The 16,894-nt window shown below is 43.4% G+C and overlaps 1 protein-coding gene across 1 annotated transcript in view; it reads left to right on the top strand.

Annotated features, from left to right (window-relative positions):
- Positions 1 to 2,632: 2,632 nt before the first annotated feature.
- The window catches only part of pcdh7a (protocadherin 7a), a 40,443-nt gene continuing 26,181 nt past the window's right edge, over positions 2,633 to 16,894 (top strand). Inside the window, exons 1-4 of the mRNA XM_086295897.1 lie at positions 2,633 to 3,006; positions 3,161 to 5,106; positions 7,316 to 8,492; positions 13,488 to 14,267. Coding sequence (XP_086152023.1) covers positions 3,683 to 5,106; positions 7,316 to 8,492; positions 13,488 to 14,267 — 3,381 coding nt within the window. The 5' untranslated portion in view covers positions 2,633 to 3,006; positions 3,161 to 3,682. The remainder of the gene's footprint in view (positions 3,007 to 3,160; positions 5,107 to 7,315; positions 8,493 to 13,487; positions 14,268 to 16,894) is intronic.

Here is a 16,894-nt window from a genome sequence, read left to right as displayed (position 1 = left end):
CTGATGTGTTTAACTGGAGAAGAGCAACAGAAAGTACACACATCTAAGGAGTGATGGAATATTCTGCAGCTTCATTTGCGCTCCCCTACCAGGAAGCTGCCGATCCTTTAACAGGTGGAAGCAGGCATTGTGATTTAGGAGAGATTCGTGTGAAGCAGTTAATGGATCAAATCGCAAACGCTGAGCTGAAGTCCACCACCAGGAAGAATCAATAAATGTATTCTTGGGCTTGCAGCTTGTGTTCTGTGTAGGAGGTGGACTGCAGGATGTCAAGTAGGTGGTCTGTGAAGATGATTCAGGTTTTAAAGGGCTTTATGACCACTGAGGTTAGCGTGATGAGTTTTGTAGTCACTCAGCCTTTTTTTGCTGCAGTTCTGGATGGGAACACTGGGGTATAAATATATGCTCAAACAACCTAATGTGTCACAGATAGTTGGCAACTGGTGTTCGTCTTTGTGCTTCTACCAAAACATAACAGAGGCAGCAATCAATAAACAATTAACAAATCTCATTTATGATGCAGTTTGAGTAGAAAAAATGAATAGACGGAGAGGGGAAAATACAAATGTCAAAGAAATGGCATATAATGGCTTTAGATATAATGCACCTTGAACGTTTCTGATTGACTGAATGTCTGTAGTTAAAGCTCCATGATGTCAATGTAACATCACATGTACATAAATTTGAATGAAATTGATTATAAGGTCGCATTCTCTTAAAAGGGATGGTGCTGGAACAATTATCATTTGCCTGGATGACATCGAGCAAACATGATTCATGATACTTAACATGAATAACTTTTTATGATCAATGTTGTGGAATGGTTTTTCCCTTATTTCCCTTATTTCCTTATTTCTCTGTGTAGTTATTACAATATGATGTAAAGACTGTTGACTGCTGCTGCGGTGGCACAAACAGCAGATTAAGCCTTTAGGCTAAAAAGCTTGTCAGCGCAGAGACAAAAAAGACATTCTGTGTTTAACTAGACCACACACACACACACGCACTCACACCACGGGTCACTTTTCATTCAATATGCAAATTGAAAGTGCAGTTCATTTGCTGATGAAAGAGGATTCGTGCTCAATTATATCTTAATGGGTTGGATATAACAGCATGTTCGGGTCAGCATATTTTTATTAGATGATTTTTTTATTAGGTCAAATGAGACCAAAATTTCTTAAATCAGCTGAAGCAAAAATGAACTAACCTGACCGGAGGAGCCAAACAATACACACAAGCAGGCGCGCACGTGCACTTCATTTTCTAATTGCCCGTTTCTTTCTTTCTCTCGTTTCTTCCCAGAAATGAATGTGCGCGCTCATGCCCGCGCGCACAAAACACGAGGCGAATTCCAGGATTCATTTCGAGGGAAACAAACGCGCACGTGGGGCAGACAATAGAGGGCGTGAGTGCGCTTGAAGCGGGCGAGTGTCGGTGCCTCTGAATGTTAAGCACATTGGCCCATAAGCGCTTTACACACCCACAGCTCCTGGTGCAGCTGGGAGGGGGGGGGGAGAAAGGGGAGTGGGGGTGGGAGAGAGGGTAGAAACGGCAACATGTCACCCGTCTAGGCAGTTTGTCAGTCTTTGTTTACTCTCCGTCAGCAATAAACTGTTCACTAATGGCTGGTGCACAGGGCTCACTCCGTCAATAATGTTATGTGTTATGGGGAACTCCCTGCTTTCAGGCCGGGAGACAAACGGTGCTAGTGGCTCTATAACAAACGGCCTGACTAGCTTGGAAATTAGAAATGCAAAGGTGATGTAGTAGAGCAGCAACGTGGAAATCCCGGTAGTGTTCAGTAAGCAGCGGACCGATGCTGCATTGCGCTTCTCACCGAGCAGGTCCCTCCGCTGAGAGACAACAACTCCACACCAGTGTGCGCACGTGTGTGACTGGACTATGTAAGAGGCAGTGAAAGCCAAGAAACAACCGAAACACCTCTGAACGTTAAAAGAAAAGAAAATAAAATCAGAAAAAGTGGTAGATAGCATGCTTACCACTTTTAATTCATCCGTGGAATTTATTTCTGCATTTATTTACAATAGAGCATTGGTTGCAGTGTTGCCTTGTGGAAGGTATACTATAGGTTACAGTTTACGCATGCCGTGCAACTATACCCGTCACAGGATTGTAAATATTACAACAATTTCCCATTACGTGAGAGCGCAAAGGCTGTGTCAATTTCTGCCTCTTTCAGAAAAGAATGAATGAAGCCCTCTACACTTGCCTCTGCAAAAGGGCTGCACCAGCAGAAATATGACTGAGCGCTGGGCTGACTTGTATTACAGCCAGATCACTCTCTTTTCTATCCGTCTCTCTTGTCCTTTGTATGAATACGTGAATAAAGATATTTCCCCACCAGGAGCTGTCAGCAGCCCAGACACCAAGCCATTTAATCTTCCTATATGACAGGAAGGGGGGTGAGGTCTGTCCCCAGTAACCGACATACACACACAGCGACCCAACACCGCCTCTGCTGCCTCTCCCGTTACAGCTCAGCGATCGAGTTACGCGAATGGGGGAAAATGTTGCAGTAGCGAAGAGAGAGAGACAGAGAGAGAGAGAGAGAGAGGCAGAGAGAGAGAGAGAGAGAGAGAGAGAGAGCGAGAGACTGCAGCATTGCTGGAGACCGGAGGCAGCAGCAGCAGTCCCGAGCAGTGCAGGTGAGAGGGAAAAAAACCAGAGGAGGAGGCGCGTGTGGAGGAGTGAGAGAGAATGCGGGACTCTTGGAAAAAGACGCATCTACACTCGGTCCATCACCGAGACATCCATCCCGAACACGGGCTGCACAGGATTATGCTAAATTGATGCTGCACTCGGGATACCCCCCTTTTAGTCCACAAAGAGTGGCTCTGGTTTTTCTATTTTATGAGAAAATACATGATCAGAAAGTCGGCTTGCAAAACACTCCTCTCTCCAGATAACTTGCGTGAAGGAATCCGACTGCTTGGCACGTTGCTCCACTGCGGGAAAAAGAGGAAAACGCAGCTGGATCTGAAGGTAAGAAAAGATCCCGTCTAGCAGGATCCCAGAGACTTGTTTCAAACAGATTTTCATTCTTTTTCTGAGATTCGAGTAAATTTTGACCATCCGGAGAGCTGAGAGGCTGTTTTCTCTTTCTCCCTCTCCCTCTCTCTCTCTTTCTTTCCTCTAGTGGTGCTGCATTGCAGTTTCTAACTGTGAAAAACGCGAGAAAAGCCTCTGTCCCAAATGTGACTGGAATAAAAAGAAGTTACAAATAGCATTATGAACTGATAAGCGCCCTTGTCCGGATAGCTCTCCGGTTTACGGAGGGAAGAGAAAGAAGTGAGGAAGTGGATTAATCCAATTCTGATAAATTAGTTTTATTTTTCGCAGCAGGATGGATTTTTTTATATCTCTGAGGCTTAAACAGCCCAGCAAGATAAGAGCACTGCTGCTATAGAAGTTTGAAAATAAAAATCACTGAGTATAGGAGGAGAACAGAAGAAAGGAGCCTGTGCCACTGAAGTGAACTACAGTCAGAAAGCTTTTCTCCGGACCTCAGGCAGCAGTCCACAGAGAGTGGTAGAGAAAGGGTAAGAAAGGATAAACCAAACACCCACGCCGTGAGGTACACCAGAACATAAATAAAGAAGAGACGAGCCGCAGCTACGAGGCAGACAGAGCGGGAAGGAGAGAAGCGAGAGAAAGAGCCATGCAGAGGCTTGGTGCAGTGCACTCCTCCGCGGCGCAGGTTCTCAGCCTCGTGGTCTTAGTGCTGCAGCTGCTGACTCAGCTACCGGGTGCCGACTCAGCTCTCCGGTACCGGGTGGCGGAGGAGGGTCCACCTGACGTCAAGATTGGCAACGTAGCCGCAGACCTTGGCCTCACAGCAGGTACAGGCAGTGGGGATGTCACCTTTGCCCTGGAGAGCGGCTCAGAGTACTTCAAGATTGACAATGTGACAGGTGAGCTGACAACCGGCCCACGGCGCATCGACAGAGAGAAACTCCCCCAGTGCCAGATGATATTTGATGAAAATGAGTGTTTCTTGGACTTTGAAGTGTCAGTGATCGGGCCACTGCAGAGCTGGGTAGACCTGTTTGAAGGCCGTGTTGTCATCACAGACATCAATGACAATACACCTTCCTTCCCCTCACCTGTGCTGCAGCTCTCAGTTGAAGAGAATCGGCCCATTGGAACCCTTTACCTGCTTCCCACTGCCACAGACAGAGATTTTGGGCGAAACGGCATTGACCGTTATGAGCTCATTCAGGACGGTGGGGCTGGGTCAACTTCATCAAGACGCACAGCAGGAGGAAACCCCATTACTAGAGTAGATGGGCTTGGGGACCGGAGGGGTAGAAGTGGAGATAATGGGGGAGGAGCTAGAAGCAGTGTGTTTGAACTGCAAGTGGCAGATATACCAGATGGTGAAAAACAGCCACAGCTCATTGTGAAAGGCACCTTAGACCGTGAGCAAAAAGATTCATATGAGCTTGTCCTGAGGGTTCGAGATGGAGGGAACCCACCACGTTCCTCCCAAGCTCTGCTTCGTGTTTCTATCTCTGACGTGAATGACAACAGCCCACAATTTGAGAGGTCTACATATGAAGCAGAAATGGCAGAAAATGCCCCTCCAGGTACACCTGTCCTCCAGGTTAGAGCGTCAGACCGTGATATTGGAGTCAATGGGCAAGTGGAGTACGTCTTTGGAGCTGCAACTGAGTCTGTCAGGCGACTCCTAAGGCTGGATGAAGCAACTGGATGGCTGAGTGTTCTCCACAGGATTGATAGAGAAGAAGTGGCACAACTGAGGTTCACAGTAATGGCCAGGGACCGCGGCCAGCCACCCCGCACTGATCGAACCACGGTAGTTTTGGCTGTTCGGGATGAAAATGACAACGTTCCTGTTGTAGAGATCCGAAAAATTGGCCGGATCCCTGTACGAGACGGAGCCTCTTTAGTGCCAGAGAATGTCTTGGTGGACACACCAGTAGCTCTGGTCCAGGTGTCAGACCGGGACCAGGGAGAGAATGGAGCTGTGACTTGCACAGTAGTAGGAGATGTCCCATTCACACTCAAGCCAGCTGGGGAAACAGTGCTCCCACCCTTACCTGCAGATGACGCCTTTGACAGGTAAGATGAACCAAAACAGTTAACAGTGATAACTTACACAAAATCCTGAAAAGTTAAAAGTAAACATGCCAGGATAAGTGTTTATCATTAAGCATTTGCTGAACAACACTGAATCAAAGACTAGATAATAAGTTACTTGGGCACACACTGTCAGATAATGAACCTCTATCCTAATAATAATTCCTTGCCAAAGCACGGTGGAAATTTTTTAAGGAGCACAACACAGTAAGTTATCTTTGGTAATTATGAAGTAATGAGGCATTTCAAATAAAAGTTCAATATGATACACAACTTCACTTGAGCGGGGGACAAAACATTAGCAAACAGGCAGAATATTAGTAAAATAACATGTGTCTATGTATCATTAAGCACCTGAATCAAAATGACAGAGTTGAAAAACAACAGCGAGGTCATTGTTTATTAAAAAAAGGGTCATATACATCAAACAATACAACTTTAAAATTCCATCAAACACAGGTAATTTATAGCTATTTATTAACACTTATGTACAGTGATTAATTCAGTTATCAAAGAACACAGATGTGTGAACAATCAGAGGGAAACTTGAACCCTTGATCCTTATACGGAGAGATTCTGTGGGCTCTGTCATGCTATGGAGGTCAAGTTCCTGGAACAGTTTGTTCCCTTAAAGGCAAGGGTCTCCAAAAATCAATACAAAGGTGTCCTGAGTGCTCACCTTTATTGCTTGATGAAATATTTCTGTACTGATGGCCTTAATCCATAGGGCACAAGGGGTCACTAAATGGTTTATGAGTATAAAAATGATATTAATCATATGGTCTTTGTAGTAACCCCATCTCAACCCAGCACAACACCTATGGGAGATTTTGAACCATATACAAAGACCTGACTCTCTACCATTGTTATCAAAACATCAAATGTGGGAATATATATATTTTTAATAACAATATTTAATCCCCCCCATTAGCGTTTCGCACACTTGTAGAATCAGTGATGAATGGTGAATAAAAGTTGTTCTAGAAGGAGCCTATTAGCTTAGTAAGATGCTTTTCTTCTTCTTTTGTAATTTGTCAACCCCCATTTTCCATAAACTGTACACTAATGTGAAGCTACTTCTTGGCTCACTCACTGGTATCTCCTCACCATACATACCATACAAACCTTGAACCGTGTGAACTGTTATCATGATTCAGAAATATACAGCATATGAAAATGTATATACACCTGCTTATTCTAACACTGATAACAACACATCCAGCAAACCGTTTCCATCTAGATCTCTGTTTTTCACAGAGAATTCAAGTGTTTTTCCATGCCAATTTCACTTGAGCTTAGTTCAAGTAGTGTCACTCATTACAAAGTAGGGAAGCTATCTTACAATCTGTAAACTTAAGGCACAAATATTCATTATAGTCAAGGGCTTTGCACTTTTAAATAATATTATTCCAGCAGTGATGACTACAGATGTCAGTGCACTTCAGTCAGTTATAAGAATGTTCCCTTAAGGCATTGAATGGCAGGAGTGAGAAAAAAAAGACAAAGCCTCTTAGGATATTATTGTTAGTACCAGACACCTGTACAATGAGGTTAGTGGTTTTATTGAATGTAAGGCTATTGTCGACTAAAGAAATTTGTCAAAGTGGTAACGATAAGAGGTCTTCACCACATCGATACATGGTTTTAATTAAAATGTCACAATCACAGTTTCTCCAGTGTTAGTGTCCCTTCACAGATTATTGCAGTCACCTTGGAAGATGTTTTTAAATCCAATGATTATTAAAGTAGCAAATATTAGAGCTGATTGAAAGAAAAGTGAAATTATTTGACAGATGTTAATTTTCAGGCAAAAAAAAAGAACAAGGTATTCTCTAGTCCTTTCTTTTTAATTGGGTGCTTGTCTTTTTTTTTGTTTCTAATCACTGTGATCTACGTATCTCTATGCTTTTTTTCCTGTTGGAGAGACAACACAAGACTTTTGAAGATGTGACCTTGGGCTTTCTAAAATCAAAAGAAGTGACATTTTGTATGATATGATAATAGAACATTTCCCATAAAAATACCAAGACAATAGCCACTTAACTTTCTGCAACACCTGGTGTCTCAGTGCCAGTGCAGTTTAATAAGAAATATCATTATTTGTCTCCACCGGAGATCAGACGTATATCATTTCCCTGTAAAATGTCTATTGCATTCATGTTTCTTTTTTTTCTTTTTTCTTTTTTTACAGGAACAAGAAAAAGTACTTCTTACACACTTCTGCCTTGCTGGACTACGAGGCCACAAAAGAGTACAGTGTAACAATTGTGGCAGTAGATTCTGGCAGCCCCAGTCTCTCTAGTAACAGCTCATTGATGGTGCGAGTTGTAGATATCAATGACCATGCTCCAACCTTTGCCCAGAGTGTTGTGGAGGTCCACTTTGCAGAGAACAACTCGCCTGGCGAAAGGGTAGTCACTGTTGTAGCTACAGATGCAGACAGTGGCAAGAATGCTGAAATTGCCTACTCACTCGACCCTGCTGCTAATGGACCATTTTACATAGATGCAGACAATGGAGACATTCGTGCCACTGGGGTTTTGGACCGTGAGCAGCGAGAGCGATATGAACTGCGGGTTTTTGCAAAGGACAAAGGCACCCCGTCTTTACAAGGCTCTGCCAGCGTTGTTGTTCAGGTGACCGATCGCAATGACAACGCTCCAAAGTTTGTTCAGGAAATCTTCACATTTTATGTAAAGGAGAATCTGCTAGCCAACAGTCCAGTTGGCATGGTCACTGTGACTGATGCTGACGAAGGTCAGAATGCAGAACTAAGTCTTTTTGTAGAGATGGATGGAGTTGATGAGAAGATGACAGGAGAAAAATCAGAGGGAGAAGATGGTAAAAAAGAGAATGAAGAGTTGTTCTCCATTGAGAACAACACTGGAACCATCTTCTCTTCTGCATCATTTGATCGTGAAAAGCTTTCCACCTACACTTTCCGTGTCCGGGCAGTGGATGGAGGTGAGCCTCGCAAAACTGCTACTGCCACCGTCTCGCTCTTTGTGACGGACGAAAATGACAACGCCCCCGCAATTACTTCTCCAGCCAACGAGTCCTACACCCTCCTACCGCCTGCTAGCAGTGCCCGCACCATTGTCAAAACTGTAACAGCCATAGACTCAGACACAGGCCCAAATGCTGATCTTCACTACTCTCTAGTAGGAGGAAATCCCTTCCGACTGTTTGAGATTGGCCACACCAATGGAGTGATCACCCTGGCAGAGCCTCTGGAGCGCCGCCACAGAGGTCTACATCGTTTGGTGGTCCGAGTGAATGACAGTGGCATCCCCTCTCTCTGTGCCACTGCGCTGGTTCATGTCTTCATTAATGAGAGCTTGGCTAATGCTTCACTAGTGGATGCACAGGTAACTTCATGTATTAATACAGTCTTATGCTAACTGATTTCTCCCACAGAGTACATTAAGTTAAATAACTCAAAGTAAAAGATTTAATGAAACCTACTGTCCCTTTTTGGTAAATGTGAACCACAATTCCACACTGTTGATAATGATAACAAATATTGACAGCGATGGTATTGCCCCGGGGCCTACTTAAACGGCCACAATGTCTACACATTACAGTGCAGGAGCTGTGGCTGCAGAATGAATAAATGCAGAGATTCTGCAGCCTGCATGGTGTAATTTTCAGACAGTTTTTTGGGGGAAAATGTGCCTACATTTGCCCCAGATAAAGAAGCCCATTTCTCAATTGATGGCTACTGGCAATGCCAGCTTCTTTGTAGTTTGGAGCCTACTGGAGTGTGTTCTTTGTCCAGCATGCATTGTTATAATGTGTGTGTGGTTAAAATAACTGTTATTACTGAAGTGGTTCTCCTTTTATGGTACATTGAACTCAAAGCTGAAAGCATTAGGTGTGTGTGTGTGTGTGTGTGTGTGTGTGTGTGTGTGTGTGTGTGTGTGTGTGTGTGATAGAGAGAGGGAGAGTGAGAGAGAAAGAGAAAGAGGAGAGGAAAAGAGTGTGTTTGAGAGAGAGAGAGTATTAGAGGTAAGTATGTTAGAGAGCCAGCAAGAGAGAGATCGCCCTGTCCCAGTTTTGGCCCTCTGATACAGAATAGGTTGAAGTATGTTCGTACATTTGAATAGAAGTTATTCCAGAGCCGTGTCTCTTAACTATAGACTTGAATATTAATGCAGTATAGAGTTTGCATTGTGTTTTGAAGCACACTGTGAAGAGAAGAGACACGGGCAGAGATTAGATAAAGTAAACCACTTCAAATGGTAAAGGAGTAATGTTTACTGGGAGAATAAAGATAATCTTTAATATATAATGCATCTGCTATTACTGAATAAATCTGTGTGGCTTTCTGAAACAGAAGTCTTCAGAGCAAGATCAGAGTTGGCTTGAAAGAGCCACACAGAGGTGCAGAGGTAATTGACTAGACTCAAAGACATTACCAAGATACCAAAAATAACTACAACAGTATGAGTTCAAATTTAGCTTATGCTATGCTGGTGGAAATCTTTCTTTCTCCTCTGCCTCCGTATTAATCAAATGAACTTCCCATTACACTTTAAAAATGTTCAATTAAGTTATAAATGCTGGCAGGTAATAATTACTGAAACTTTATCTCTGGTGTGGAAATTGGTACTGGTGCTTAATTAATTAAATTGGTTCAGTGGCTTTGTGGTTAGAGTGTTTGTGCTGAACTTGTGGTTTCAACTCCCACTTGAAACTTGGGCAGGAACTGATTCTTAGATTTTCTCTGAGGAAAAGGTCTTCAGCTGTCCACTCTTTGCATGTATCATGATTTATATAAATATAAATATTGTATAAATAGTAGTGAGGTAGTGAGGCGAACAGTAAGAGTAGTAAGAGGCACACATATAACAAGCAAAAAAAAATGTTTTGGTCAATATGGACAGCATAAAAAGTTCCACTGAACTCTAACCTATGCAAAATGTTAGCTGAATCTGTAAGAGCACACTTTATAATGCAGATGCACCTCTTGCAGACTCTACCTCGTTCTATGCTTGTTGTAGTGTATTGCTTCCCTGGGTGGGAAGATGACTAAAAATGAGACACTTGGAGAATATATATGATTGCCAGCTGAGAAATGTAAACTTTAACTAATTTCTCATTTTCTGTTATGTTAGTATAGCTATTTTAGACAGTTGCATAGCAACTACAGTAAAACTGTGCTAAACATGCCCTCTGAGTAATCTAAATCCTTGTATTGAACCACACTTAAAGCTAAATGTTGTGTTTTAGCAAGGGAAAAACATCCTGTATTACCTCAGCTTGAAAGTTTTGACTCACCTCATGTGGAGACAATTTGGCATCCAGATATCTTTTCGAACAAAGTCAAACAAATGAGTGCAGACAGAGGGTGAATGATTTTATCACAAGGGAGTAAATAGAACACCTTATGAATTTAACACTTAAAAATAGAAATATATATTAAAAAAAACAAGAAATCAAAGAGATGAGAATTTAAAAAGATCACGAGGTAAGTGATGAAACAATACCAGGGCAGGAAGAATTAGCTGCAGTATGCCTAAATGACCATGCCACTGAATCAAACAATAGGGTGTAATATATCCAAGCTGATATAAAAGCTGTCTGTGATTACAATATGCATAGTTTAGTGTGACTGGAGGAACTTGAAGGAGTAATTGAGTAGAAGTCATTGAAGAGAGAATACCTCCATCTCATAATGAAGTCAAACTGAGTGGTGGATGGATGCCAGATGCAATTAGGGAACGAAAACGGCTGCTGCTGCTGCAGTAGCACCGCGGCAGAAAATTACCCCAGTCTTTTCTATCCAACATTACTGGGAGAGCCACATGTTGGATAATTATCTGGAATATCATTCTGCAGAGTTTGAGGTAGAAGAAGAAAGAATTTAGTTGTGAGATTTTAGACATTGCTGTCATTTGGGACCCCTTAAGGTACATCAAAAGTGTGATCTACTATGACGTCCACTTTCACATTTTGACCAATTGTATATTATCTCAGTTCATCTATATATATATGAATATATATTTTTTCATCTTAAAAATGTAAGATTTTTAAAAGTGTTGCTATTCTGTGGTGTGAATTTATTGAGCCCCCAACCGGGAATGAGTACTTTTCAAGTATCGGCTAGTTGTGTGGACTCCTTGTCTGGATGCATCAGTATCTGCAGTGACATGCTGATAACTGAATCCTTGGAGAGTAGAACAGATAGATGCTAATGTTAGGTCCAGCTAGAATAAAGCTCATGCAGCAGAATGGAAGATTCCTCTGGGATTTTGGGATGCGTCACAAGGTTGAATTCAAATGTAGGGGTAGAGTTGGCAGCTTATATCGCTCAACACTTGGGGCATCTAATGTTCTTGTGCAGGTATGCTGTACCCATACCTGCATACAGCATGCATATCTACACTTGGATGACAATACATGGGCTGTCTCATCTTCTCACATGCACACACACACACACACACACACACACACACACACACACACACAGAGAGAGGAGATGATTCACAAGCATACACCTTGCACCATTTCATGTTTTTTGCCGTCACATGTGCCTGTGTGCTCACTCAAACACACAGAGACTCGGCGGCTGCACCATCACATAGTGGTATCTGTACATATGACACACCATCGCAATGTTCTCTTTGTTCTGCACACACAATACAGCAGACAGTGCAGGGGATGCGCTATGCCAGAGACGCCCAGTAGAATGAGAATGGAAAGGAATACTGCAGGCAAAAGAACAGTGGGGCTGATGGGAGAGCGGAGCCTGGCAGAGAGGCCCTCTGCAGTGGAAGCAGAATAATGGAATAGAACCAACACAACTCAGTGAAAAACAATGAAACTTAACCCTGATAGATGGGGATAAAACAACGAACTACAACACTGCCAGGCTTATTCTCAGCTCATGGATAACAAAAAGAATGCCTCTGTATAAGTAAGCCTCATATGCCTTTTGTAGTATAATGAGCAAGTTACACAGTGCAGCTGTATGAGCAGAATTTTCTGCAGTATTACTAACACTGCAGGTTATACCATATATTTTTTTTATTGAGCCATCTGAAGCCACGAGGGCTCATATTTAACTTCTTTTTCTCCCATCCATCCTTGCATACTTTATTATCTAACATTCTTAAGCAGCAGGCAGCAGGAATTACATGAGTCAGTAGTTTTTTGTCTAGATGGGTCAAAGAAATTGTCGTATGAGCTCTGTGACAAGGTGTCGGGATTGCTGAATGAGTTGTCTCGCTAACAGCTTACACTCTCTGCGGGCATGTGTAGGTGCATGAATAGATATCACTGTGCTCATATCTGTCTAAACTTGTAGTGCATCTAAATAATGATTCTGCCTACAAAGCTGGTTTGTATTGATTAGTCGTATTTAAATTCATGAGTCTACCCCATATTATCAGCAGGGCTGTGCAGACCAGAACACCACAGCCTCATTGTCTCCTTTCGAGCAAGGCTCCATATCCACTAATGGCTGTGTTTGTGTTTCAGCATAACCCACTTTCTTATAATGATCCTTTTATTAGTGTACAAGCTCAGAGCATGTCTGAGCTTCAATCCTGTATATGTGTTCATAAAGGAAGATAATTGTTAGATCTATCTTAAGCCCAGAGACAAAATATGTGCAATATGCTGTATATTGAAATGGATTAGCGTGGATTTACCTTGTAACAAAACCATTATGCTAAACAGAACAAACTTGAGACCTTAAAATGTGGGGGGAAAAATGGCTCTAAAGACAATTCCACAGAGCTCACATATTTACAGTGGCCTCCTTATTTGTCTAACTGTCCAATTCGCAGTGCAAAAATTGTGATACCAAATCCTTAACAAATCCATGCCTACGCTTTCATTTACAATAGGGACATTGTTCATTGATGAGACAGTAGATGAGTTTGCATTCAGAGGGTGTATTCATAATGTCTCTTGAATTTATTTTCACATTTACTGACTGTTTCTCCTACTTTTCCCATTCCTAACTGCCCATGAGCTCAATGTCTAAAGTTTCATTTTATTCTTTTAATCAGCTTTAAACAGTATAATCCCAGATTTTTTCTCTACTACTGCAGAAGATGCGAGATCACAAGTGAAGAATTGGAGGCACAATTTGAAATGCTGCAACTGGGAAGCAAGAGCAATTATATATTTAGTGACACCCTATGTGTCTGGGAATAATGGGAAGCTCTCACACTAAAACACAGTGTAATTAAGATGACGATGCTGTTTGATGTTTCTCTGTGGCTCACCCCCACTGTGTCATCTTTTTACAGTTGCTGCTCTAAACTTTTTATTGATGGTTTGTCTCTGCATTCCTTTTCCTTCTTTACTCTGCATTTGCATCTTATCTTTCCCCCTATTCCCTTTCTCCCCAGGTGGCCCGAAGCCTGATGGCTCCGCTGTCACTAGACATTGCAGGGGACCCAGACAGCGAGCGTGCGTTAGGCAAGCAGCGCCTCAGTGTAGCAATTGGTGTCCTGGCAGGAGCCGCAGCAGTCATCTTGGTTATTCTTCTGGTAGTCACAGCTCGGCAGTGTGGTGCTCAGGGTAAGAATGGCTATGAGGCCGGCAAGAAGGAGCCAGAGGAAGATTTCTTTGGTCCCACGGGGGCGCAGCCACAGGTTGGCCGTGGTGGGGGATCAGATCGTGGACGCAAGCCTCGTAGGGACAAGCGCAGTGGAAGCAGTGGGAATGGACCTGGAGGAGGAAAGTCAGACAGAGCCCTCTACAGTGGTATAGTCACAGTCAACGGACTGCGTCGCCATGCCAATGATGATGATGAAGAGGATCTGAGCAGTGCTAGTGAGCGCCTGGCAGCTCGTTACTGTGCTGTGGATGGTGACCCTGGAAGCCCGCGGATGGGCGGTGGTAGGAGGCATCAGTCAAGCCCAGATCTGGCCCGGCACTACAAATCCAGCTCGCCCCTCCCCGCAGTGAATCTTCAGCCTCACTCACCTCCAGCAGAGGGAAAGAAGCACCAGGCAGTCCAGGAGCTGCCTCCCTCTAACACCTTTGTAGGCAGTGGTGGGTGTGTGGGAAGTGCTGGTTCCAGCAGCAGCAGTAGTGGAGGCAGTGGCAATGCAGATGCCATGTCCCTGGGATCTGACCAGTGCTCAGAGTATGGCTGCCAGACTGGAAACAAGTACAGCAAACAGGTAGGCGCACTGGATGTTGAATATTCTTTTGACTGGTCCCTCTTTACAACTCTGTCTTAAAAAACTCAGCTCTTTCTGTCTCTTTGTCTCTTTGTCCGCTGTGTGGCTCCTGATCTCCTCCTTTTCATCCCAGGCTTCATGTCTTCTTATTCACACAACTGCTGACATACTGTACTGCAAACCCTGTCGCTGATGTCTAAACACCATTTTATCTCCACAAAATAGCTGTCAGTGTGTGTGTGTGTGTGTATGCTTACGCACTTTTTTGTGTCTGTGTCAGCATACTAAGCCTATGAGCAGTGTGGCGGTAGCCTGCTGTCAGACGCGTGCGCTCCATGTCAAACATCGGCCCTCTGTTTAGCAAGATCTACTACAGGGCACATACATCAAGCTCACACTGTAGCCAAAGAGTACGTGAATGTGCATGATTGTGTGTATATGTGCGCGCGCACACGTGTGTGTATGTGACACCGTGTGTATGAACCCCTGAGGAGATCAGTCGGAGTGAAAACAGAGAGGGGTGTGGGTGAATAGTTGCTTCCAGCAGGGTAATTGGTCATTTTGTGTTTCTGTTTCCCTTGCTGTTATCTTTCTTCCATTTATATATATGTTTGTTTATATATGTTTATCCCATAAACAATATCAGTCATATAGTTAATGGATGCAATGGCTTTGGTTTTCAATCCAGGCGCTGCAGTTAAAAGCTGAATTCCTGTTGAATAAATGCACCATAGAGATGGTCACTCACCCCTCCACCTACACATGTATACACATTTACAAATACACAGACACAGTCACTATCTATCATCACGGCCACACTGACACAGCAGGGTCTCCGGACTCTGTAGGGAGTGCGCCCACGAGTGATATTTGAATGACAGCTAACCCTTCTTAAAGAGGCGGGCTTCTCATTTCCTTGACAGACAAGTCTACATTTATCCTCCACGTGGTGAGAAAAGTGCTGATGTGGTCATTAAAAGGGAAGGAGAGCAGCTTCTTAGGCTAATCAGTTCATACATGGGCTCTCTGATCCCGCTCAGTGCACGTGCACACACACACACACAGGAACACTCACACATATGCATACGCACACAAACTGCAGAGGTTAATCCATTACGGATTCAATCCTCTTAATCTGCCATTCCCAGGGAAAGAAAATGCTTACTGGGAGAGTTTGGTGTTCATGCTTATGTGCACTCAAAACATGCCAGAGCAGAGAGAGACTCACACAGACACACAAACTGACAGAGTAATGAATTATTGATCGGATGTGGTAATTAACTCCCATTCTGCAGTGAGGTTTGCCCCCTCCCCACCCAAGCTGACCCCCAAAATTTCCAACACCCATTGGTTTCATACACAGTGTGTGTGTGTGTGTGTGCTGGCTAAGATTTTGGGAGCTCATGCGTGACTTGGTTTCGCTTACATGTCAAAATTTGTTAACTCAAACAGTTTAGTGACATGAGCAGGTTTTTGTTTGTGGGTGCCTGTCACTTTGCTTGCAGTAGTGCTTATTCCATGAAGGCATATGCATTTTATACATGAGTGCAAGTGAGAGATAGACTCCGGGAGTAATAGGTGGTGTGCATGTGCCAGATGTAGGATTTGCGATGCCAACAGAAATTGGAATAGAATTAGATCAGGAGTGGGTGAGAATTACAGAAGGTTAGGAGGGGGAAGAAGATGGAGTAAACGAGATGGGGCAGAACTTCAGCATTTTAAAGCTACTTTACTGGGTCAGTGAAAATATTAAAAGCTGTTCATTTGAAGTCAGCACATCATCAGACCAACTTGGATGCTCATGAATAAAGTGCAAGATTGCATCAAAGAGGAAACAAGATCACAAGACAGCTCAGTTAATAGTGTTGGTTGTTTTTATGTAAATTGTCCACTGAGGAGTAGGGAGAGAGAGAGTGGGAAAGATATCTGTATACGAATGGAAATGGTGAGGGACAAAATGGTGAAAAAAACAGAAATGTGGTCTAAATGATTAGCTATTTAACTAAATTCTACAAGAAGTGTGTGTGTCCGTGTGTGTTTGTGTTGGGGGTCGGGGGTGTGTGTCTCTAACAGTAATAGAAAAATTATAGAGGTTCAATACCAAACTTCTTCTTCTTGCTCACCACAGTTGATCAACTGCCTCCATCTCACCCTGTCTCTAACATCCTCCTCTGTCACGCCGACCCCCTTAATTTCCACTAGATCCATGAATGTTGTCTGTCTTTTTCCTCTTTTCCTTCTGCTCAGGAGCTCCATTTTCAACATCCTTTCCCCAACATACCTACTATCCCTCCTCTGCACATGTCGAGAGCATCTCGGCCTCAGACTTTGTCTGTAAATTGATCAACCCGTGCTATCCCCCTGATATACTCATTTCTAACCTTGTCCATCCTGGTCACACCATAACATCTTCAACTCTTCACCTCCAGTTTGGCCTCCTGTCGTTTCATCAGTCTCCAAACCATATATCATAGCAGCTCTCACTAACACCTTCCCTTTTCACTCTTGCTACTATCTTTCAGTCACAAATCATCCCTGACACTTATCTCCACCCACTCCACCCTGCCTGCACTCTCCCCTTCACCTCTCTTACATGCTGTCCAGTGCTGTGGAGGTTGGTTGAGCCC

Source organism: Aulonocara sp. 'chitande type north' Nkhata Bay, linkage group LG6, assembly GCF_057382095.1.
Source record: "Aulonocara sp. 'chitande type north' Nkhata Bay isolate Kocher_YH1m ecotype deep benthic linkage group LG6, A_spYH_male_GT1.1, whole genome shotgun sequence".
Classification (NCBI taxonomy): domain Eukaryota; kingdom Metazoa; phylum Chordata; class Actinopteri; order Cichliformes; family Cichlidae; genus Aulonocara; species Aulonocara sp. 'chitande type north' Nkhata Bay.
Note: the sequence above shows the minus strand (reverse complement) of the source record. Positions and strands in the feature narration are given on the sequence as shown.